The sequence below is a fragment of the Cyphomyrmex costatus genome, unplaced genomic scaffold (assembly GCF_001594065.2).
Source record: "Cyphomyrmex costatus isolate MS0001 unplaced genomic scaffold, Ccosl1.0 scaffold520, whole genome shotgun sequence".
Taxonomy (NCBI): domain Eukaryota; kingdom Metazoa; phylum Arthropoda; class Insecta; order Hymenoptera; family Formicidae; genus Cyphomyrmex; species Cyphomyrmex costatus.
Genome location: NW_017279439.1, coordinates 438,189 through 465,892, shown reverse-complemented (window position 1 = coordinate 465,892; position 27,704 = coordinate 438,189). Strand labels below are relative to the sequence as shown.

The following is a 27,704-nucleotide window of genomic DNA, read 5'->3' as shown; positions in this document are numbered from 1 at the left end:
CACAAGATCTTTTTTTTTTTTATTTAAAAAGAAATTTGATATTTACGGCGAATCGTGTGACGGATAGTATCTGTGCGTGGTGAGTTTACACAAATCTCGCGTTTCTAACTCCGTCAGTGTCTTTTCCGGGTAGATGTGTATTCATCTTCAGTGTCGTGGAGAATTTACCGAACGCGACAACCACGTGGCGAGGTGATGATAAGTAGGAAACTTTTGAGTTAATCGTGTGTTCTTGAAGACGAGTGCAGACAGGCAAAACTCGTGAGATATTTTTATCGCTTGATAAAATTAACAATATTAGATATATTTTTATTTATTATTAGATAAAAGTATAATTATTGATAAAATGAAAAAATGCAAATTTGTTTACACGCAAAAAATCAGTATGGAATGTTACGGCATAATATAATTTTTATATTTTATGAAAGTGCTCTTGAATCGCGATTTTCCGGAGAAATCTCTTTCCATCTGGACGCACAATTTCCTCCGTAATTACTTATCTGATGGAAACTGTGGAATCTTTTCCGTAGAATTAGCAGTTTACTGGAATAATAATATAAAAAATATTATTTACAAAATTATTGATGTAAAGAATAATTTAAGAAATAGAAAAAGACAAGAAAAAAAGTTGAAAATCATGAAATGGGCCAGAACAGTAAGTTTTAAGTAAAAATTGAAATTTATGACAATCAGCACGAATTAAATTCGCCCATGCTTGAAGAATATCAATTTTTTCTTCATACAAGAAGTCTCTCGAAAAAATTCTCTTTATAGCCACAGTTTGATTGCAAACTTACTTATTCTCTATTTTTATTGCTCACAGAGAATAGAAAACAAAGTTTTTTATTATCACTTTTATCACAGTAATATTGATTTAATGGTTCTTTTTACGAAATGAGTAATTGTCTTCTCGAATTTAACTTTACTTAAAAAAACTTCAGAGTATATTTATTTCTTAATTAGAAAAGAATCTTTAATTTATGCATTATCATAACATAATCATAATGTAAATTATTCTTTGCGAAGTAGTAATGGAGATACCAATTAAAACTAATTATTATGTGGCCTCGAAAATAGAATATTGCAACATTGTCCCCGAGTAGAAGTGATGTGTGCTGAATCTATATCGTCTTAATGCTATTATATCGCCATGATCCATCCTCAACGTACCAAATGCACGTGTAGTTATTTGCACATAAGTACGTTGGCATACATTAGCAAACTTCAAAGTTACGCGCGCATTAACAACACTGAAGAAAAGTCTAGTAATAGCTACCAAATATATTTTGTTTAGCGTATTGATGCAATATTTAGTAAATATTACCAAACATGATAGTAATTAACAGTTCGGTAATAATTAAAAAAGTAAGATAATAATTGAAAAAGTAAAATTAACGTTTAATATTTTTTAGTTGGTATAGTTATATTAAGTGAACCGTTTGATTGGTATTATTTCAAAGCTTTAGTAACTACTATCTAGGCTTGATTTATTATTATTACTAGATCTTTTTTTAGTGCACGTTTCTCAGTAAAGGCAAATATCTCCATAATTTTACGTTCGGTTTAGAATAAAATCAATTGGAAAATATTTTTTTTTTCGATTAAGTAATCTGAGAATAATTAAACACGTTGGTTGAGTTTTCTTTTTTGGTTCGTTGAAGGCTCTCACATACTTGTAACCGGTTTTTATGAACTATGGTCAGCGTTTCGAAGCTTTATATCACGAAATGAGAAATAATTTTACTTGGTTGCAAGAAACAAGCGAATTTCCACAGAGTTCGAAAAAGGAACATGAATTAATAAATAATTCTAATGCGGACATAAAACGCAGCAAGCACGAGTGTGTTTTATTAAAATCGCGACTAATTAAACAGCTCGCGCACGCTTTATCTCGCCTTTCCTCCCGCCACCTTTGAAGACGCCAGCATAGCGTTCTCCACTTTCATTCCGTCGAAAGTGATAGTCGCGAACGGATCCACGTTCGAGAAAGGAGAGTCATTGCGTCTCTCCCCTTCGCTCTTTCCTCCATGCGCCTTCATGTTTCCTTCGTCTTGTCATGATCCTTGTGAACGATTTCCGCTTTACCTTGCAACTTGTCTTTGCGTGTCTGTATAGAGGGGAGAGAGGGGAGGAGGAACAGAGAGAGAACGAGAAACATACTGAATACATCTTAGAAAATCATGAGAGAAGTAGAATTATGACCCGTGAAAAATCTTTCACTTTCATCACGCGCGCATTATATCCGGATATTTATTTTCACACTGCATGTGCTTCGAAGGAACGATTATTTCTAAAATAATCTAAAGAAGTTTATACGAAATACGTATAATATTAAGGTTGTTTTCGAGAAATCCTATACTAGGAAAAAAATAGTTACAATCATCAATATTTAAATCATTAGTATTATAAATAATATAACTATAATTTATAATCATTTTCGTTGTCAATTATATTTGTTTTGATAGAACTATAAATTATTACTAATGTTATAGCAGTAATAACAATAAAAATAAAGACCCTAGATAATTATTTTACCATGCAATTATACTTCCAAATACCAAACATTTTTCTCTCAGTCTATGGATTGCGATCCGCTAGGTATAATCCGTATCGCGTGAAACATGAAAATTTGATCGTGAAAAATATGCGATATTGTAACGCGTTAATGAGGAATTAATTGCTACTGTAATCATAAATACATATGTTAAAATAAACATATTATTTCCGCAGAATCCATCTATACGAACCAAGATGAGATTAACTATTCTAACATTGATGGCTGCGCTCTGCCTCGCATTAGTGAGCTCGCATCCGCTTCCGGAAGACGGACTCCGATCAGAGGTAAGCACGTGAGCGGCACATCTCGTGCCTTTCTCTTTTAACTTCGCCATCTCTTTTGCGGAGATTAATTCACGGCATTAACGGCTACTTCTCCCATGCATTATCGCTTAATTATCTAACATGAATGGCACGTGACACACAACTAACAGAGTTCGAGGCCGAATTTCAAGTGTGACATAGCGTGAAAATTTTACTACTTATTTTGCAATTAGCGGTACAAGAGCTAATCGATTCCTGCGTAAAATTATGCGTGACTGTTATAAAGATTTTCACTGTGTCACTGAATAGCAACCTCAACATTTTCCATTAATCTTTTCCATTAATCTTCATTTCTTCACTGGTCTTATCTTTAGTTCTTTCCTATACCGATTAAGGAGAAAGTCTGATTTGCAGAAAATAATGTCGCAGAGAATTTCTCTGTATCGAAACATAGAAATTACTAAATTACGTATATGGTTATTAATTAATAATTATTAAGCGACATGGGTGATCAAACGAGATTATTTCTTCTCGATCGCGAAAGTTCAGCTACATTCCGGTCTACGAGCGTTAAATGCTCGATCGTTCTATCGAATTGATTGATTCGATGGCCGAAGATGACATTTTACTTTCGACGAGTCTTTCACTCGAACAATGTCACCGCGACGAAGCTAACAGTAATATGAATAAATCGACAAAAAACAATCGCGATTGATACTTTATGACTATGTATTGTGCTTGTGGTTTACGAAACCACAAATAAAAATTTGTTCATTTAACAACGTGGAGCTCGAAAATACTAGTAAACGGTGAATAAATTCTCCTTTCTATACTCCTACTAGTAAATATACATTTTATCACAAAAATGCTCATGTTGATATAAAATTTACATAATGCATTTTCACATAATGCTCTAATGACGTGGAAATCTTTTACGTTTGAAATATTATCCGTAGAGTGACCGGAAATTATTTTGTAATTCTTGATTCCTCGAAAATGCGGCATTGCACGTTATTACGGTTACTGTTACGTTATTACATGACTTCAGAAATCATAGCTGTTACTTGAAGAACTTATCTGTCAATAGCTGTTGTCATAGCTACTTAAACTTAGGGTTTACCATAATTTATTGATAATTATCATTGTTTACGTAACTTGCCGTTACAATTTGATTTCATGCAATACGCGCATAAGTACGCTGGAAAAATGGTTACCGGCCGGACGGTTACATGACAAAGAGATTTGTTCGTTTGGAAAACATTTTGCGCGTAATGTCCGGATACAAGCGCCTTCGTGCGGAGTTCAATGTTTCGGTTATGCGACCGTAAAGTGCACGGTGTAACCCTCAAAGTATACGATCCGACGAAAACCCGGGTCGTCCGACCAGCTCTCGTCCTCGCTCCGACACTTTCACTAGCCGCCAGCATCGGCAGACTTGCCGGACACTTTCTTCGGTCGATAGGCGTCCGATGGAAAGCTGGTGCGTACGCACAAGTGCAATTTAACAACACGGTGTGATATACGGAACATTGTGTACAAACAAATTACTGGCCTTACGTTCGATCCGCATTTTCGCTCGTAGTTGAAGGATACGAGATAACAAGACGTGACAGATAACGTGGGTGGGACAAGTAGATACAAACATAAATGGTTAGATGAATACGAACGTGAAAGGCTTGTATTAAAAGTTTCTAAAAAATCCCCTCGGACGTGTAAGGATAAATCATACACTGAAAAACAGTTTGGTAATAGCTACCAAATGTTTAATGTTAATTAAATGTTCAGTTAACGTAATTAAATATAATTTTACCTATACGCAAATATTTAGTAAATATTACCGTTGGTAATACCGTTTGGCAATATTTACTAAATATTTGTAAAAGTATAATTATGTTTAAAACTATATTAACCAAATATTTAATTGACATTATTTTACTAAACATTTCATAGCTATTACCAAATTCTTTTTTCAATGCAGGATATAAATATGTTTGATTAGAAACTATATATAGAAAGAATGATTTTGTCGAAGTACCTTGAAGTTTAGCTAAATCTGAAAAATAATTTTACCATCAAAATAATTATGTAGAACGCTCAAACATAATGAACAATGCTGTAAAAAATCTTGATATTCTATCAACCAACTTGAGTATCCTATACATATTTATTTTGAGGTCTAAAATTATTTTTAGAATTGTATCTAGTTAAATTTTAAATACTTTAACAAAACTGTTTTGCCTGTGTACTATGCTAAAAATAAATACTAAAATACATAATTGCACAAATAATATTAGAAATTTAATATGTATTATATATGTAGTAAGACAAGAGTAAAAAAAATTAATGTAAGGTATTAAAGAATTATGTGAAAGCGTGAATGTAATTAAATAGAAGATGTGATATATCAATTTTTGTTTGTCATTTTCAATATATTAATTTTAATGTATATATCAACTTTTCCTTATTCTCCTATTTCTAAGATTTTTAAACGTACGAAAATAAATTTACAAACAAAATTTCTTGCCCAGAGTTGGTTGAGACGAATACGACGGCGATCATATGAATGTGAAACGAGGTTTGAGGGAAAGTGTACCATATAACGCTTCGGTTGAGCAACATTTGGGTTTGGTACCCGCCCATTGGCCAATCTAGCCCCATCAGTATGAAATTTAATGTGAAACTGATATAAAATATACACTGTACTTGATTCACCTTTTCGTAAGACAGGCTGTCCTTCTTGATGACACAAATATAGTCGAATGTTAACATTTCGTAATTTCGACTAAATTAGTTGTATATAAATACCAGAAACAATTTTGCAACTTTAATATATTCATATTCGCGCAATCTTTTTTTTAATAAATACTCAAGAATATACATTTGAGATCATATTTGTCACGATTAACATCGGCGATAATAGCTGTCTTCATTATCATAATATGTATAATGCAATAAATGTTAATTGTGATACATAAATATCAGTTTATGAGAATTTGTTATTGTGTCTTCGTGAAGGAAATAGTAAAATCCGTTCAGTGGCGCTAAATTAATGATCCTTGCTTGGCTAGCATCTAACATAAAAAACATTACACAACACAATTACCTTAACATTCTCAAATGCACTAAATTCCACGGCCTTTACCAACCATTTTTAGCTCGAGCGGGAAAATTACGTATCACGACACTTCCTTATTTGTCATTACTTCGTGCAGATACATAGTTCGGCGTTATATTTTAATGCCACTTTGACGCGATGCACAAGTTATTTTAACAAAAAGGACAAAAAGACTCCTTTAGTAATCTCCTTCTTCATCATCATCATAATTCAAATTATTGTCTAGCGCTTTACGAGATATATACTCCAGTGCTCTGTAGGTTGTAAAGATCCTATGCAGTTTATACATACTTAAAAGCTCTTACGTAACTGTTAGAAGTCCGCGTGACTACTTACTTTAAGTAGATAACCATTTTCTCGTAATCAAACATCGGCTTATTAATCCGTAAATGTGTATAGCCTCGAAGATTTGAGATCTACGAGGTGTATGTCAATCGAAACCTGATAACGCTTAATATCCTGCGATCATTAGCTGAAAAGCATCTTTGCTGTCATAAAGATTCAAATTCAAAACAGCTGTCGGGCCAACAAGAAAACTTTCTTTCAGGCCCTTGATCGGCTGGTGATGGCCGAAGCCGACAGCGAGGCTGCCCTGAGGAGCAAAAGGACTATTGGCATTCTACGACAGCTCTTCCCCGATATTTCCCAGGTGAGCAGTCGTTGATACGTGAATGTCAGAGAAATCCTGCAGAAGGCCAGGACTAGACTGACACGCCGAGTGGCGTTTTATAGGCGAGACTGTACATAAATTATCATCGCAGATTATATACCTCGCCTCGGCAAACATTATCAAGGAGCAATAAGACGTCCTTGAGCAATTCGCATCAGGCTGAAACACACTAAGAATTTTTGACACCAATTAGAACTTTGCTTTCGTCGATCTGTATAGATCTGTGCCGTGAAAAAAAAAAGCAGTGCTCGCCTGAACACTTCAGCCTTACATTCTTACCGAGAAAGTAACGCATACGATTTGAGAGACAGCCAACGCATTAGCCAACTACCCTTTGCTCATTCACTCGTACGCTCACGTACGGATCGATTTGTTTCGATCTCATTTCATGAGTATTTATTCCGCATGAAGAGAACGGAAGCGATTCGTCATGCTTCATGCTATTAAAAAAGAATAATTGCGCCTCCGTCGATTCTTCCTGTTAGATGTATAAAATTTTTCGTATTTGTGCTTTTCCTATCTTTTTCTGAATTCTCATTTAATCTGCAGTACCAGTTATACAATGAGAATTTTTATGAGAACTTTGTTAGGGGAAGTTTTATTACGGTCCTAATAAAAAATCGCGCAGTGCAAAATATGTATGTCGATCATCAACGAAGTAATAGAGATTCCTACTTATAAAAACTAAACATTCTCGGGAAAGTTTCTTTCTTGCGTGTGAAATTCCTTCTGGTCGTATGTTGCATATTGAATTGTTCACGAATAACTTCCTAATTTGACTAATAATACGTTGTGCGATTTTTTTGTCTTGTTAGCAAATGGTTTCCTCGGCATTGGCCAGCAACGCCGGGCTTTTTATGCATGCGGTTGCATGTGCGTGCACGTGCACGACAATGGCGATTGATTTAGTAACGAACATTTGCAGAATAGCGTGAGTTAGTTATCTCACATTGCCGCGAAGTCGCGGTTTGCGCGAGCCGGAAGATCGTTTCGTGGAGGAATGTCGAAATTTCTCTGACAGCGTCCTCGAATGATTGAACGAACGCATGAAGAGTTGATGACGGTCGCACGAAATGACACTGTAAGGTCCCTCCCGGGTTACGGAATAACTACATTTCAAAGAAAACCCTGTTTAATTCCGTCTTTGTATTTAAAGTAGAATCGTAAAATTCTCACTGAATACCTGCTTCACTGAGCGCCGAGTGTATTATGTAATAGCGGTAAACCTGATTTTCTATGACTTATAGTGCTGTTGAAAGGAAGCCCAAGCTCGGTAATAAGAGATAATGCGATAAGAAACAATAAGTCAGTCATACTTAAGCACTGCATCGATCAATTACACAAATATTTATTAACTAGCAAAACGATTGATCGGATATGTAAAAAGATCCTCGTACAGGATGAAGAAAACGTCATAAGTCCACATCATTCATAAATAAAAAATGTCAATGATCACTGCCATGGGTTGATCGATATCATATCATCCACTGATCACGCGACTGCAAAGTGATGTCTTGAAGTCACAATAAAAGAAAAGGAGGAATATTTATCATCACGCTGCAAGACTTTCCAGCTAAGGCCTATTGTTTTCTAGAGAATCGAATCAAAGGTCAACTCTATTATCGGAGAAGTCATTCGTGTCCTTGGTCCGGTCGTCCTTCGCAATATCCTTGGCGGTGGCATGGGCAACACGGGCTCGACAGACGTCCAGAGGAGCGACGAAGGTACGAGCGTAGAGGGCAAGTCGCCCTTCGACGATGATGAGGATGAGTCCACGTCAGCTGACTCGAATAACGCTTCTAAGGTGTCGATCTCTTTGCCGACGTTTCCACCTGATGAGGAGGAAACGTTTGATTCTTCTTCGTCCACCACCTCATCCTCGATAACGGCAGAGAGCAGAGACAACATTGTCGACACTATGACGACCACAGCAAAGTCAACGACACCGTCTTTATCAGAAAACGAGGTCACCACTACGCAGTGACTGATTGATCAGCAGCTCGGTAAAAATTTCGAGGTCATGACCTTGAGGAATCCTTACGAGAAATGCAGAATTACAGAATTACCTTGCCAGAATGCCTTACCGCGCATTCAGGACTGCTGCGGCACTGCGTTGTCTACTTTATGTGCTAATTACTTATTGAGTGCTCGAGAAAACGAGAATCGAATCGATCGACCACTCAGGGTTCAAAGGATTTAATCACCGTTAAGTTACCGCGCAACCAGGACTGCCGCGGTTGCGCACGTTTTTTCGTTACGGTTGCTAACTGTTTTTTGTCCTCATGTTTGCTATTTATCTAGTTATTAATCGATTAATGTTGCACTAGCAACTCATATTGCTACGATCTTTTATGGCAATCTATCTATTTCACCAAAGCTACAAAGTCTACAACAATTTTTTTTATTGATTCTGGGTCTTTTCCATCTTATTACTTCAATTATCTGTGCGTGTTTTTCGCCTACTATTCATATTACATGTTTATATACAAACAGAGTTCAGCAATAAACGAAAAAAATTTAAGGAGTTATTATAATTAATAAAATAAGACAGAAATAAAAAATAACAAATTATTTAATATAAAGTTTTTTAATTATATTATATATATATGTTTAAATTAAATATAATATCTATATTTAAAAAAAAAAAATATCTAAATGCCTAGAACATTTCTGTCATAATACTTAAAATATTACAATATTTAGATATTTATAATTAAAAAACAAAACGTCCATTGACATTTTATCTTAATTGATGATTTTCCATTTTATTATCTAGAATAACTCATTAAATTTTCTCTCATTTATTGTTGAACATCTTGTATATATGTATTTTTGTAAGAATCATACAAAATCTATGTGTATTCAAAACTTTTATTTCTTCGTCATCTAACTCTGATATAAATTCACAAGATCAGACTTTAACATTTATATCGTCTATCTCTATCATATTTCTTCCTTCATGAAACTCTGAAATTTCAACTGTTACATTATTTTTTAATTCAAATTTGGAAGCTCATTTTAAAACAATGTTTTCAAATAGCCTTCTTTGGCTTTTTATTCTGTCATTGAATCAATCTAATGGTAATCGTGCCTGTAATAATCTTAAAAAATAGTTTTTGCTTACGTTTTTCTTATATAGTACCGATACTATTACATATGAGATATTTCACGTCAAAGCGGGCATCTTTAAAACATCATTTTTATTTTTTTTTTAATTTGACATATTCTGCAGATAAATATATAAGATACGTATTTCTCGAAAAAAATTTAAATTTTTTTAAAATTATTCACGCTTGTAAATTACAGAAATTTACAAAAAACGTTGCTGATACATTCAGATTGTATCAACCATTCCACACGTAGTCCACAAAAGAGAATATAAGAAATTGATTTCTAAACATCTTAAGTTATTCTATAAATGAGTTATTTTTAATTTATCATTTTCATATAAATAAACCATTTTCCATTTGTTTACAATTTTTAGTAACATTTTTAAAGAAAAATGATTTATTTTTTTATATGAAAATGATAAATTAAAAATAATCCATCTATAGAACAATTTAGGATCTTTAAAATTAATCTTGCATTTTTTGTACAACTAATAGTTTCGACAATATAATAATTTAAATATTCGCATGAGCGACGTATTTTATGAATTTCTGCATCTTACAAGCATGATTAACTTCACAAAAAAGTTCTCAAATTTTTTTCATAAATCGATTACGTATTCTATATATTTATCTGCAGAATATGTCGGCAAACTTAAAAAATAAAAATGACGATGTTTCAAAGGTGCCCAGTTTGACGTAGAATGCTTCGTATAATATATACTTCTTTCAAATAATACTTGCAAATTATTAGCAATCAATGATCCAATTAATGCTCAACTTTTTGTTCGATGAATCATTGATGATTACGTGTGATGCACGAAATAGTATAATCTAACATAAATAACATTTGTTAAAAATATTCTATTTAACTTGTTATTAACATGCCATTTGTATCGCTTGTTGATTATGCATGTTACACACTATGAGACGTATTGTTTGTAATTCGCATGTTACTTGTTTTGACATTGTTATATAAATGTAGTTAAAAGGTTGAGAAGTAAATATAGTAATAATCATATTTGTTTTAGTTCTCTGGTGCACAAAAAAGCTCAATCGAAAAGTAAATATAAATTTATGCAACGGAAGCCATTATATCATGAATAATTTATAGGAAACGTTGTTGGAATATTACGTAGTCTTAACTATACACTTTACAAACCCTGGAATTATGCAGACGACCTACTTGTTATATACGATTGTAATTTTTTGTGCATTTCTCCTCATTGAAAGAATCAACAATGATCGATGGGTTAATAATAAGTCATTAACAATCGATGTCACAATATATCTATATTATACGTGTTGCTTATTATGCTACAAAACGCACATGTAAATTATATGATGAAACAAATAAATTGCTCTTTATTCTTTCTGGCAAAAGGTTCGCGAGATATCGTGCCTAGAGCATTAGTTTCGGGAAAATACTGTAATATATATATTATATACAATGTACGTATAACGTATATTATAGATTTTCGTATGCAATATAAATTCAGGAATGGTCCCCCAGATTCTTGTCAGCCATAGGATAAATTTTTTTTACAGGACGTGAACCCAGAATCAGAGAATCGAGTGAACGAGATCGGATCGGAATCGCAGAACAACGAGGTGCGAGTGCAATTTGCAGACGAAGTGTCGAGCGACAGTTCGCCGCAGGAGTTGACGCCATTGGATGAGACTGAGACGGAGGAGGATGAGAATAGAGACAAGAGATTCCTCTTTGGTTTCGGCGGTGGTTCCGGTGGAGGCGCCGGCTCGGGCAATTTCCTCTTCGACATTATCAGGGTGAGTTGCGGTATCTCAGACATAACTTTCTTTGATTGATAATGCTGCGTAAAAAATGGAGATTGGAATCGTACTCAAGAGAAGACGAATGGGGAAGCTAAAGCAGATTCGCGGTTGCATCGTATATAACGCGCCGAGTGATCAATCTCGAATACACTTGATATTCCAGTAACGGGCGAGTAACCGCAAGGTTACTAGCTACAGACGGCAGTGAAAGTGCGCAACCGAATTGCCTTTAACCGCCGCTGCACCATCTGTTACTATTCCAAGGTTCCTGACCTAGGCACGATCGGCCGATAGAATTACTTTAATCGAGATTCTCACCAAAGCCGATGTCCTTGATTAAAGTCCACGCGATGAAACTCGCGGTTTCGTATATACAACGTCAGAGAAATGCCACGAGTTAGTTAAATTAAGAATTGACAAGATATAGAAGATAAATCAACTACTTAATTGTAATTGCAAATGCTATATTTGTGATATGACCAATTTTAATATTTGTTACATAAAAATACTTACACTTATAGGAAATTAAAGCTGTTTCCTTATGTTTTCAATGCTTTTTAAAGAAATAGTGAAACGACGAACAAAGTCGATTGAAATATCGATAAAACAGATTCTTAATTTTAAAATAACAATATTACATACATTATATTTCTTGCTCTATTATATTTTATACACCGTATAAAATATAGTATATTGCATGAATGCTAGTGTTACTCAGATTGTATTTTTCTAGAGAACATAAAAAATCGTTTAAAAGATGACTAAATTTTTATAAAGGTATCTTTTAATGAAAGAATATAGTTGACCAAAAAATAACTAAAAGGTGACAAATATCACACTGTCAATCATCTTTATTAATGTTTTTATATGATAATTAAAATATAACTTCCGTAAATATTTTTTAGTCGTATAAACTTTTTTTAGTTTTTATAGTTTAGCACATATAATGTCCAATAACATCAGATTCCTGAATTCATTTTTACACAAAAGAGAACAAAGTGGTATAACTGTCAATATATAATACATCCTAATTATGAATCCTGCAATACTTGTCGTATTCTGTATGCAATTAAGAGTTATTATCCTTTCATCATAGTCTCCTTTGAGGATTCGCTTACAAAAAATACTTTATTAGTATTCATTAGAACATGGGTGAAATTTCTTATAATGCTACACCTTTTATTCTGTTCTGTATGGTTTTCGAATACAAGAAATTAAACTCCATCTGATGGTAATCCCGTTTATTGCTCGCGAGTAAAAAAAAGTGACGAAAAATAAGACTCGACAATGGCGACACTCAACTTCACAATATTGACAAAAAAGTTCTAGCCTTTAAAATAAAAAAAGTCGATCAAAAATATGCCGGTCCTCAGAAGGTTAACAGATATTTAATACTTATACCGTGTGTAATTATTTTAAAAAATAGCATCAATGCTTTGTGCTTTCCAATTTGACCGACGGAAGATCAATTAAAAAGGATGTATGAGATGTGATACCGCGTGATACCGCTAGGATACGCGACGAAGTATAGCAGAGTTTCTCGAGAGCGTTGCGCAATCAGAAGAACACAATATATACACGATGCAGGCATAACCAAACAGAGGCGTCAGGGTGTGGAGAAATGAAACTCGTAACCTAACCTATCTTTCCCTACTGGGAGCTCTCGCTGGTAGGGGTACCTGTAAAGGTATACTTAACAGAGAGTTAAATTTGCCCTCGACGCCTTTAATTTTTTAAAATCTTATTCATTATCTTTTTATTACAAAGATATTTTTTGTGTCGAAGATAGTATAATACTAATGAAAAAATCATGCGTACCGTATAATATACATTATATTTCTTCTCCATTATAATATTAGTAATATATTATTTATTATAAAATTATAAAAGGATTTCAATTTTGATTAAATTTTTTATGTAACGATATATAATTATATGTATAATCTTTGCAAAAAAATTATTAGAAAGAAAATTTATAATATATTTTTTATTTAGGAGAGAAAGAGAGGAAGGGAGGGAGAGAGAATAAATGTTACAGACAAAAGGAAACATTTAATAAAAAAAAAGATCAATATTTACATGTAACAACACAATTTTATAATTTAAATAAAAATTTCTTTATTTTACTTTAATTTATTTTTTTTAATCACGGTATTCTTTTTATTAAAATAATTTTTTATTCAAATTTTATATCACTGCTAAACTTTTTGTATTACATTCAAATATTTACAATATAAAAAGATCGGTCATCGTAAACATTAAAAAAAATTTTGTTTAATTTCTTAAAAAATACGTATAATACGTCATTAAAAAATTTTATTAATAACATATTAATAATGCATTAATAGATTTAATTGCTATACGCGTGACGTGCTATGAGATAATTTTATCTTTTATGTCGCGTGTATGTTTCTCAAGAAAAAATGATCGTGCGTGTTGTATTGTCGCGTGGAAGAGCGTGAACAATAACTGTGTCGCGCAGCAACGACACTCGGCGACCGGTTTTTTCCACATAGTGTCTATATCGGCGAAACGGGTTTTTTGCTGACAGGACAGATGCAATCACGCGAAAATCGAGTCACCGTTTCCAATGGTCGCTGTCACCGTTATCCGCTTTCCTAGCAAAAAGACGTTATTACGAATGGCTCGAAACGATTCTAGACCGGTCGCGCGCTGCGACCCTTCACCGTTCACAGATTGAGAAAACAAGAAACTTACTACGTGACCGATACTCTATTCGTTTTTACCGTAGGTATATTCACCTGTTAATAATAAGTAATAAATTATGCTAAAACCACTTTGTCCTCTTACGGCAAGAACAAATAATATTTTACACGATTTCACTTAAAATTTATAACAAAAATTCCCAAACTGAAAGTCATTATAACATAAAAATGATTAAAAAATAATTGTTAAGCTTACTTACTATAGCCATCTTGGATTATATTAAAAGCGAGAAAATATATGAAGAAATTTTTGCGAATAGTATTAAAATGTAAATATTTTTCAATAAAACAATATTTACAATTAATAGAATTATGGAACTGTTAAATAATACATATCGAAAATTCCTCTTGTATTTGATTATCAATAAAATACATATATTTGAAATTTAATTATATCTAAAAACTATATGTTGTAATAGCTGTTGAATTGAAATAAACATGATTTTATTCTATAGTGAGATAAAAAAAGCTTATGATATATTTTATAAGTGTACTCTATCAAATGCAAATTTATTTATTTAATTTATTACATTAATTGTTTTTTCGCTTCTGATATTATCAATTTAAAATTTTATGCACTGTTAAATATCAAAGGGACAACGGTAACTTGTCTTAAATTAAATAAAATTTTTAATTTTTAACTTCCACGTGATTTAAAATGCATAAATCAATTTATTTCTGTGTTTTGAGCATCCATGTTAACATACGCATTTAATAAATAATAAACAAAATTTGAGTTAAAGATATATAATATGTAGTTTCTTGAATTAAATGATTTTCATTGGTCTCAATTAAATTAACGATAATGAGTAGGAGTAGTAATAAGTTATAGATGTTATCGAAAATTTAGTTAAAATTATTAGGTTGATGCAGAAATAATGTCGGTTTTAATTATTTTAAACTTTAGGGACTTTATTTTACAATAAGATTCGTATGTACGAGATTGTATTCATATTGTATCATTTTAAAGTTTTCAGATAATTTTGTTTTTAATATTAACTTTTATGATCAATTAATTATCATTATTATTATAAATATGAAAAATAAGCAATTCCGAATTTTTTAAATACAAATTTAAACTAAGTTTTAAAACAGCAGAAAAACGAGTCGAAGAATTAATGAAACATTCGGCTAGGAAACTATTTACAAATAAACGGATAGTATAATAATGGTTTCAAAAATTTCGTAATGGAAGTGACATTCTTGAAAATGATAAAGAGTTGAGGATGGCCTACAATTATTGACAATGACCTTGAAGGCAATTATTGAAGCCAATCCATTAAAAACCACTCAAGAGATTGCACTAATCAATTAACAGTTTTTGGTCATTCAATAGATGTTTGTCATTTTAATCAAATCAGAAAAGTAAAAAACCGACATTATTTTTGCATCAACCTAATATAATTTCACATTATGGATTTGACTTAACAGATGTGAGCAGTTAAGAACCGTAAAAATCATTTTTCCATCAATCATGATTCATTCTGACATCATTTTGACGTAACGTGACCGTTGTTCTGCTTAGGTTTTTAACGGTTATGAAATAAAATTGATATTTATTGAATGAAGACATTTAATTATGACATTGATAAATTAGTCAGCAAAATTATAACGACTTTAAATAAAATTGATATTTATCACGTAATGGTGAAATTTAATTATAATATTCAGAAACTACTAAAAAATGTGACAGTAGCATAATAAGAAATGACTTTTTAACGATATCTGGTAATAATTTTTCTAATGACATTTTAGACTGCGACATCCCAGTCGGTCAACGCAGGACAACTTTCAACTATTTAACAAATGTGCATATTTACATGAGCAAAGTTCATACGAAGAAATCGTACTTAATATCGCTAACGACATTGACTAGTCGATACCGAACCGGTTTTTCTTCACACAACTTTGCCTGCGGAGACACGTATCGTTAAACAATTAATTCCTCTCCATTTTTCACGACGGCAAAGCAAACTGATTACGTGACAATCCATCAGCAGTGTCGAGCGACCACAATTAACCCTCCAGGTCCAGGCTCAAGGGTCCCACTTTGTCGCGATTACAGTACTTTTAACGAACCACTTTCCAGCCATCATTGCAGGGCGTTCCAGAGATACGCGCGCGCGGAGTTTCGCTGGGAGAAATAGCGATCTCTCTGGCGCGATATCGCGCGGACGGACGGGAAAATGAACGAGAGAAACGCGATTCCGTCCAGCGGGGGCAGAGAGGGCCAAGTAAACGAAACTGTTCTCGTCTCTGTTTCTCGTTTAGCAAGCGGCCGACGGGGCGGCAAGAGCGGCGGGCACGGTGTACCGTGTCGTGGCCGGTACACAGAGCCTCGGGCTCGGGCTAAGCGCTTCGCGCGATGTGGGCCCGGCCGCCCCAGCTGCCGCCAACCCCGGCGGTACTGGCACCCCGACGTCCGGCGCACCCTCGACCGCCGCCCCAGGAGCCGGCATTCTACCACCGGTACGCCAAATCCTTCCGACACGCCTAAGTGTCCGCCGACAGAGAGTACGGCGACTGCGCTTCTTCGACCGAACCCGATAAGACAGGATGCTCGCATATGCCGTTCTTTTAGAGAATATCGGTTGTTCGAGACTTCGCGATCGTCGAATGATCTGTATTGCTCTAAAAGTAGAGGAAAACGATCGTAGTAGTTGAGTGGGCACGCAATTATGCGATTATCTCTTTACGCAAATCAATTCTTTACTTCAAATATATAGTAATACAACTAAAAGGATTAAGTTTCCTAGGAAAAAAAAAGGAAAAATTATTTTTTTAATCTGATAGAAAATTATTGTCAAATAATATTGGTGAAAGGAGAAACATATCCTTAATATAGTATCAAAAATCATTTTTGTTATTTATGTTTTGCAAACATTAAAAAAAACGCCTTTTTTAGTTGTGACAATTTTTCTCGAAACCACTTTTTTTTAATTATGATGATTTTGTTGTTTTTTTATAAAATTTAATTAGTTTACTTTTAATAATTGGTGGAATAATGTTTACCTCTAATTCATTTATGGTAATAATTAGAAAAACACTTTCTTGAGTTGTGACATTTTTCAGTAAGGGAGTAATCTGACGCATAACGTGTCATGAACGGATGATCGTTTTTTTTCTCTTTGGATTAATGTGAGACAATCGACGGTTGGTGTTGCATGTATATAGCACCAATCGAATTTATCGAGTTCGTTCAATAACTTTCTCTTTTTTCTTTTTCTGTATCTATTTCATTCTACTAATATAACTTCTCTCTTTCTTCTTTCTTTACCTCACTTTTCCCTGTCTTCTCTTTCTACTCTACTTTTTATACTTCTTTTATTTCATAATCTTCTTCAGCATGTCATACGTTTTTCAATGAAAATTGCATGAAAAATTGACAGTCATCTGATTTTATTAAATATGACTCAAAGACACATTTTTTATCCTCTGGAGTTGACGATGGATCTATTGAACCTTTTACATTGATTGTTTAAATAACAAAAATTTTGAAATAAAAATAATTTAGTCTTTTTATACAAAATAATATTAAAATAAAGATACATTATTATATATTTACACTAGTTTTTAATTTTTCTATCTATTATTATATTTGTATTTATTGTAACAATTGTCATTTTAACGAAAATGTCAAATAATTCAATTTTCTTTATGTTACATCTGCATACATACTCAAATTTTGATTACTTTTTATTAAAATAATCTTTAAATATATATAGTATTCATTATTTTATATACAAATTATGTCGTTTTAGTTTTTTAAAATGTATTAAAATTTATATTAAATAAAGTTCACAGATTGTGTTATAGATTTTGGCGTTAGCTCTGTAGGATTAAAGTCTATCGCATAGTTTTCTCTAAAATACTATTCCATATTGTAAGGTAAATGTACCAGTTAGTGGACAGTTAGTAGATATGACCCAATTCGTTGGACAAGTGGTACAAAATTGCAAATATTAAGCTTTTAATAATATGTACAACTTTAAATCAATTTATTGTTTATAAAAATTTGATTACAAATTAATTTAGAATCGTACATACCATCAAAAGCTTTATATTTAAAATGTTTTATCATTTTGTTTAACAATTGGTTTATGTCCGTTAACTAGTACATTTAGCTTACGTATTTATTCTTGTAACATCGCAATTGTGCGCTACAAGCAAAAATAATACAAAATGCACTCTTCACACTATAGCTTGTAATTATGTCTTAATTATCCTATTATCTTCAATCAATTCCTTCACGTAACTCTTCTCTAATCGTAAAATCTTCCTCACATTGTATTGCACCTATCTTTATCTGCATGCCGCACTTTTTCACATATACGCATCACTCTCGACTTGGTTGTATGACGTTCCTTAAATCTTCCGACTTACTTTCTACCAATGACTTAATCACGACGACTTATTCTGAACAGGTTACCGACACACTCTTCCTATTTAATTTCTTTTTCTTCTTCCTACATATATCGTTTCTCCTTCCTTTATACAAAGCATCTACCGATCTTGCCTGTCTCGCTGCGCATGAATTGCATATCAAGATCTCTAATATATCGGCCTGTTGTATATGCGTACGTGTATATGTTCGAAAGTAATGCAACACAGCGAGTTCTATAATCTACCGTTCCCTCTATATAAAACTATCTTTTCTTTATTTGCTACAACTTCTTTTGTATCCACGCACTTTTTTACATGTCTAATGTTGCAACGAGGTCTTGCCATGTAATTTGTACAAATTGCGCATCCTTAACTCCTAGCTAGATATTTATACGTTCCTAAACATAGAGTTGAAGTATAATTAGTTGACTAAAACGAGTAATATATTTACACAATATGTGGCATGTATTAAAAATGTTACTAATAGAGTCATCACTTAGAATACACAAATATCTGAGTATAAAAAGGGCATTGGTGTATATTTTAGACATTTCTATTTAATCGACATCAATTTAAAAAATGTAATTTGCGCTGAGCGTTGTTTAAAATTTCGCAATTATAAACATGAGGTCTTTTCTTCAGCTGAACCTTTTTGCATTATTTATCTTTTCTCTTTTTCTCTCCAACGAAGAAGAAGGCGAATAATGCAAGAAGTTTAATTGAAAAGTACACGGTCGATTACAATTCGTAAATTCTTAATGCCCAGCTACTTAATTGTTTTCTTCAACTCTAGAATATTTACCAGATAATTTTGCCCATTTCATCTTGTTCCAAATCCCATCTTGTTCCACCCGGCCAACGGTCCCGACGCAACGCTGACAACCACCGACTTTTTTAATCTGGCGTACTGACCGGCTGATGAAGAGGCCGATTCACTCTGGATATGGCGGCCGCCATTGATCAATGCCGATTCTCTCGTTGTTATGATCTTCGTACTCGTCCACTGCACCGTATATATCTAGCGGTCCGTAGTTGTATCTAGTTCCATTTATGTATTTTGAACGCACTCGAGTAAATGCACGCAGTTTTGTCGCGGCAGACGAATCCGGTGACAAGAGATAATTTGACAATACCATCTGCGCTGAATCTTTGGATGAAGAGCGAACAATGTTTAATGATCGTTATCAAAAAGCAGGGATTTCTTATCGCAACGGAACCGGTTTGTCTGCCAGACAGATATCTGCATCTCGTAGATACTTATTGTAAATTTAATCCACGATACATGTACAAACTCGACGTGTTCGTAACTAGACTTATACATCACGGACCAAGAGACGTCCCTATCAGAAACGTCCAGAGGATGGTTCTATGTCCTCTGAACGTCCTTAGAATGTTCCCGGAACGTCTCTCGAATAAAGTGTGTGATGTATGGGTGGAATTCGTCTGAACACCAAATTCAATATTTTTCTTATTATGTTGTGTTGCGAATTACTGGATACGAAGCGTATTATTGAGAGTTGATCGTGGCATATGGTTTATTCTGTTGTCGCTATTGGGTACTTGGCGATTTCACCTTTTCATGGTGCACACGCAGGGTGTCCATACAGAAATCTTTAGCCGGATGTCGATCCATGATCGCCTTTAGCTCAAGAATAATCTCAAATAATTCTTAAATTGGAAAAAAGAACGTATGGACACCCTGCAGACAAACTTCGAGTATTACGAGCCGAAGGAGCGCACGTAAGGATCGTAGCAGCAAGATCGATGGTTCGTATGTTGTAGCCGCAAGTAGGAATAAGGATGTGAGAGCACCGTAGTGTCGGGAGCGCTGGAATTGGACGTGGAGCTGCAATACACACCGTAATTTTATTACCTTCCAACAAACAAACAAACAAAATATTATAATTCCTGTATATTTTGTACTCGCCGCGCATCCCGAAATCCATCCGGGAATGTAAACGGCGGGGTGCCCCTCTAATTGCTCACCAATTAATACTAATGAGTCTCTGTAATTTTTCCAGCTTGTCGCCGGAAGCGGAAGTAACCAGCTGGGCGGCTCCTCCTCTTCGGATACCCATGAAGGAAAATCGGATGAACACGAGGCTGTACCCGGCCCAGTCACCAGGTTCTTCGTCATCGCTAATCGAGGACTCTCGAATCTCGTCCAGGATCTCATACTCGTGAGTACAGATAGACTTTCACCGATTACTAATTGTAACTTCTTTTTTAGCACGGAAGAAGTTACGTTTTATGCAAAATCTACGCGGAAAAACGGTTTTATTGAAGTGTCTAATAATTTAAGTAGATCTTGGCATATTCCAACCTTAACTTTACTAGACACAGATTTAAAAATAATTATATTAAATCATCAAAATAATTACGTAGGTTGTATAGGCTTAAGTTTATACTTATAATGATAATACTACAAAAAATTGTAACATTCTAGCAAGCTGTTTACGTTTAATATAATTATTTAGATGATTTAATAAAATTATTTTTAAATCTATATCCACTTAAATTTTTTAATATTGCAACAAAATTATTCTTTCTACGCGATTTCCGCAATTCGAATCTTACCTCACAACTTTAAATGTGAACACGTTATTACTTGGTTAATTAGTGATATTTTTCTTATTATGTAAAGACATAACGCTATGAGGTATTTTTTATAAGTGTAGACATTCCTTCTGTGTATGTTTGAAATAAATTAATTAACTCAATGACACAATAATTATTGTGTGATTGTAGAACTATAATTATTTATAAACTACGTAAGCTGCGCTTATTTTCGAAGAGAATGTACCATACATTAGTCGATCTCTATAAGAGGAGGGATAATTGGTCATCGATAATTGATCGCCATTACAGGGCTCACAGCTAGTGCTAACAATGTGTTCATACGCGACTATTTAATATTATATTCTGAAAGACATCTGCGTCAATTAGCTGCTTATTATAAGCAGATAATGTAGTAGGAGTTTAAAAGTATTATTTTCATTATACCGGGGACGTCGATTATAGATTTCAAAATTTTAAATAACTTCCACACCACGCGAAGGTAAACCACGTCTGTGTGATGAAATATTGAACAACTATACAGGTCGAAGAGCAATTAAAAAATAAGAGTATAAGTTAAATTAAATATAATATCGTTAGACAATTGTGTCAGAAATAAATCTAACTGTAATTAGAATTTATTTAGAAATTGCAAGAATTCAACTCCGGTGTGTACATGTGTACGCAATCGCGCAAATAATTGCATCGTTTCTGACGCACATAAGTTTTATTCATATCTCTATTTCATTATCTACGAGAAAACTAATTTCAACATCATTGGAACGAGGAAAAGGATCAGGAACCTTTTTTTTCTTACTATAGGAATCAGGGCATTCGCGGTTCACCGCGTGAAATTTGCGAATCTCGCACTACAAATCATATGATTAATTCAAATAAACGAAAAACTTAATACTGCACGTGACGTAATTCCGATTGCGATTCTACGATAAGTAATCCAATCTGTCGTCGCAAGCGACTGCATTTGTCGACACGCGATAATTATTACTCGCAAACGGATTCGTTTCTTCAACGGATTTGCCAAGTGAAATTTACGTCGTGGTTTCTTATATAAAAATTACAAAATTAATTAAAACGACGACGGAAACGCATGACAAAGAACTGCGAGGCTTAAAAAAGAATAAAGAAGTATCAGTTAAGATATAGCAATTTAATTGGATAATAATCACTGATAAAAGATGTATGAATACTCAATGCTCTATAACGAATCGTGTTAAAAATCCATTTGGAATTAATAAAAAAGATCGTGATGATAAGTGAGGCATGATATGAAACGTGAAATTTGATACAGCATGAAAAAATAAATAAATACACGCAGGATGACATTTCATAAAACCTCCTTAAAACTCGGGAATTGAAGGAGACATATTAGAGACTGTCATAATATTTACATGTTTATGGCATAATACTTTATTAAGGTTGAGTGTTGTGGAGCGGCGTAAAAGCCGTAATCACACTAGCGATTGTAAGTGACAATTGAGGATTACTTTTCAACCAGTAAAGTAATCGGTGCTTTGCTCTGATTGAAAAGTAATCCTCAATTGTCACTCACAGTCGCACAATCGCTAGTGTGATTACGGCTTAAGGCCACACGTTATCTCGGTTGTTGATTAAAATTTCCTAGAGCGGCGATCGGAGCATTTAAACCTTTACGGTGACCGCAGTCACGTGTTCGGCAGCGCCGAAAGTCAAACAAGCGTAGCGCCGCGACGCGTCGTGTTGTTTCAGATATAAACCGGGCCATTACGCAAGTCGCCGGGATCGGTGGAAAGTAAAAATGTAAGCGACTTTCTCTATGAAATAGCGCGTCCATTTGCCAGCTGCAACTTATGCAAGAGCCGATCCCGGCACGCAAGATCGCCGGAGGCGACAACTGGCCGCGGCTACTACCGTCGAAATCGCACGCTTTGCGTTACGCTTTGTGGACGACTGCCCTACATTTAATTTATCACAAAGGATCTTTCCTGTTTAACGACCAAGACTTAACTGCGAAAGTACGCAAATCTGTGACATTTTTTCCTTATTTTTTATATCGACATATATATCTTACTATGTAGGAACTATAATTTCGAAAAAGATGAATGAATATGTATAGGTTAAAATTGTTATGCGTAGATTTTAAAAGTTGTCCAATTTTAATAATATGGAAAGTTTATTTTATAGTCTATAATTTACATTTTATAAATTGCGGAAGATAGGAACGGCCGAATCAATTTATATGGTGACAAATATCATAGAGAAATGAGATGAGAACGGATTGACATTTATCACTCGCAATATATTTCATACGTTACCGAGCGAACTGCGCTTTCACTTTGTGATTTAATCAATTTTAAGCCAGTAAAACACGAAATCAGTAGGCATTGTCCAGCTAGGAGATTATTCATCTCGCACTTATCGAACGGTGCTCAACCTTTGGACAGTGTGTGATAGACGATCAGAATCAGTGATGCGCGACTTGCAGCCTGTCTACAAATTTTTTTGCGGTTCGCTGGCTCATAGCTAAAAATACAAAGTCTCTACTTTTTATTTTATGCAAATTTATGCAATAAAATAAACATTATGCAGCCAACAAGATTTTACTTGTTTCTGGATAGTTATTATGTAATTTTGCCTAAGGCCTGAGTCTTAAAAAATAAAAAATTTCTTCTTCAATGATAACAATTTTCGCTTTTCATATTTTCGTCTTAGAGAATAGATTATATAATTGCTACCTTAAAAAAATAGTCCTCTAAAAATAAATCTCTTTAAAAAGTTGCGCATCGCTGATCTAAACAGTAATACGATAGGAGAAGATCCGTTGTCTCGTAATCATTAAAACAGGATCTGTTTTGCGATCATCATGAGATCATAACACAATCTAAATTGTATTGTAGCCAAAGAATTGTGAGCAATATATGTACATATAATATAATCGATCGATAATATAATTTATTAATTGGATAGAGTATTAATGACAATCTAAAAGTTGTACTATTATACTTAAAAACTATTAAAATACAAAAGCCGGAACTGAAATATCTTAAATCATGCACCATCACGCAAGGATTTTTCTTTATTCATTCCGCGATACAATCCACTATAATTTTTTAAACCAATGATTTTTACGCTCATAACACTCGGAATTGCCGCGCGAACCGTGGAAAATGATTCACCTTAGATCATATGATCGACGTAACTGCAGCGTTTATTCTTGCTCGGCCATTTGTTACTTCCGTACGATTTATGAACTTTATAATTAGTTAATAGCAGATAATTATTGGTATTATTGGAGATAATAATTTACATATACAAAAAAATAACAATTTATAACAAGGAATTAAATTTATTAATAATAAAAATATAATTGTTGATGTACGAAGTTGGAGATTGTTTTCTACATTAGTATTTATAGAAAACAACTATAAACATTTAAAAGAGAAAATAATATTAATTAAATCATTTAAGCTGATACATTATTAATATTACTAACTTAATAGAAAAACTTTCTGATTAAATTAATTTAGAACATTAAATTAAATAATTCTAATTGTATTTATGAACATTCTAATTTTAATACACGGAGATCATATTAAGCAACAAATGCAATTATCTTCACTTTCATAATATCATTAACTTAATAGAAACTTTCTGTTTAAATTAATCTAAAGATATTGAATTAAATAAGTGTAATCGTATTTATGAATATTCTGTCTTATTAATACGCAGAACATGGAAATGATATTAAGCAACAAATGCAAATTATCTTTGCTTTTTTTCTTTGAAACTAAATAATGCAATGATGTCTGTAGAAGGAAAAGAGATTAAATAACATTTAGATATAAACCTAAGGATAAACGCAAGCGTCAAAATCGATTAACGTCGGTGATAAGATATGACGCGTGTAACAAAGAAAATATTTAAAAAATAATATTTAAAAAATATATATATATACATATATAAATACATATATATATATATATGTATATGTGTGTCAATTAATGATGGCGGGAGTGCGTAAACGTTAGTAACTTTGCAAAAATTCTAGACAGCGGACATACCGGTTTTGCGTGTATTACAGTCACAAGCTGAAAAATTATCACTTAAATTATATGTAATACTGTATTATGTCTGCAAAGAAATATATATAGCATAAATTATAATGTAAATTATTAGAACTTCGCGCCGATCGACTGTGCAACAGTCATTAAGCAAAGAGCGCAAAGGGAAAGGAAATTGATCCTGAAACACTTTTGTGTGACAATTCTTTTTTTGCGTTATTCGTGTCGATCATAACTGTTTTATTATGTCACATAACGATTGGTAGATTTAATTATTAAATTCTCGTGTATTAATGTGTGAAACGTTTTATCTCACAAGAAGCGTCCACCGTGCCATCCGATGATTTGATTTGAAAGCAATATATAGTTTACGCTTTGTACGCAGCACGGAATTCCTCGATTCGTTAAACTCTTTTGCACATCGTAATTTTGTGTCGCAGTGCAATTACACGAAGATGCGAGCAACACGAAGCAGTTCTACGTTATCCGCGAAACATATGTAGTGCTTGCAACTTTTTATCGCTTTCTCTTAAATTGACTTTTGAGTTTTTTTCTACAAATTTAGCTTATATTAACATTAAATAACATAATTTAAGAAAAAATTTGGAAAATTGCAATATATGTGTAGAAAAATAGATTATTTGAGAAATGTTTAAATACTACCTTGTGTGTTTTAAAAATAAGTATCGAACATTTAGAGCGAAAAGTATTTAGGGTAGATATTTTTAAAAAATTTTCTTTTCAGAAAATAAATATTAATTAACAATTTATTAACAGAAAATAAGATAGTATATTTTTCAGAATTATTTTTCACTTAAAAAATGTAATAATTATAATATATTATTTTAATAATATATACAAAAACGGAAAATGATATTATAATAATATAACTTTGTGTATTCGAATATATCGAAGATAACTAAATTATTTAGATAATAGAAATTTACTAGCTTTTCCCTCTACTAGTACTTATTAGTTCTAATGATAGGAAATCGAGCATGCCAAGCTCCTATCCGAATTACAGTACTATAATTTGAGTAATAAAATATCTGGAGGACAATTATGTAACTTTTTTTTTAATGCGGAAACGTGAAATGAAAATTTATATACATATGTGTACAATATGTACATATACTTATATACATTTAAAAAATTTTCGCTTTTCATGTTTCCGCAGTGGAGAAACATGATTAATCCCCAGGTGTAAATTAATATATTTGGAATTATATATATATATATTACATTTCTTGTGTAGATGAAACAAATAACGGATTTATTTTATTGTATTTGCATATACAAAATATACTCATACAAACGAGAAGTTTATAGTTTTTAAAGTTATATACATATGTGTCTTATAAAGCTTTTCTGTTTATATTAGAATAAAACATCATTATATTATATTGCAAATTGTAAATAATTATATATCATAATTAATTTAATTTTTAAAATAAGACTCTTTAAAAAGATATGCTCCTATATATATAATATATATGAATACTTCTTATATTTACTGTAATAGTCGGTACAAGACCGTCAAGTAGGAAATATGCGAATAATCTTACTTAAATAACTGAAATCGATCAATTTGCTTTAATTTGCACAGCGTCTGGCAGCCACGAGCGAGCGTTTTGTCAACTTCAAGGCGCGACTGATCACTTCCATCATCTAAGGTCTCATTCGAGGACTGGGATGAGGAAGCACAAGAGGAGCTCCGCCGGCGTTGGTACCGTCACGTGGAGGCACCATCGCCGAGCCACTTTTGCCAGTAGGAGCACGGGTACGACGTTGGCAACAGAACCAATCTCACGGTGTTGCCCCCTTGTCCCTGAGATCCTGAACTCAATTTCTTCGTCGATGGCCGTCGAGCTTTTCGCGAAACACAAGACACTTCGCCGCCAAACGCATTCCCCCAAAAACAATCGACTCGATTCCGTTCGACTTCATTTACTCCGTTGTCTAATTCCCTTTTATTTCCATTCCACTTTCTGCCTTCCCTTTCTATTTCTCTCTCTCTATATTTCTATATTATTTTCATCCTTTAGTTAACTAGAATAACAATAATGAATGATAAAGGAATTTCCGTAATCAATCGTCATTTTAAGACGATCGAAACTTAATCGTTACGGCGTAGCTCGTGCCGCCATGGTACGATGGAAGCATATCGAGAGAGTCGGTGAAACTGTAAAATCGTTTTGAATTTGTGATACGACACGCTCTCCATTGACAGTCAAATATAAATAAATGATTCACGCACCGCCAGCCACGAGTCGAAAATTTCTCTGCGCACTCTCTTGAGTAGCAGAAAGTCATCCCTTAGCTAAAAATATTTCAATTCGCGCTTTACAAAGTAAGAATAAATAATCTATTTTTTTATTTAAAAGGTATATGATACGGAAGGCTTATGGTTTTCTAACAGGGATAAGATGCGTACTGTTAAAAGAATCGAAGAACAAAGTCAAATATTTTTTCTTT

At 33.3% G+C, this 27,704-nt stretch overlaps 1 protein-coding gene across 2 annotated transcripts; it reads left to right on the top strand.

Moving 5' to 3' along the window:
* Nucleotides 1-27,236, top strand: LOC108778838 (uncharacterized). 2 transcript variants are annotated; one of them, XM_018546133.1, is made up of 7 exons: nucleotides 1-79; nucleotides 2,731-2,841; nucleotides 6,483-6,584; nucleotides 11,261-11,500; nucleotides 16,504-16,701; nucleotides 20,637-20,795; nucleotides 26,836-27,236. In XM_018546133.1, exons 2-7 carry the CDS (start codon nucleotides 2,752-2,754, stop codon nucleotides 26,899-26,901), a joined length of 855 nt encoding a protein of 284 aa, XP_018401635.1. In that variant the 5' UTR covers nucleotides 1-79; nucleotides 2,731-2,751; the 3' UTR covers nucleotides 26,902-27,236. The 2 variants fall into 2 exon arrangements, with proteins under 2 accessions (XP_018401635.1, XP_018401636.1); XM_018546134.1 differs by lacking the exon at nucleotides 16,504-16,701.
* Nucleotides 27,237-27,704: the final 468 nt, after the last annotated feature.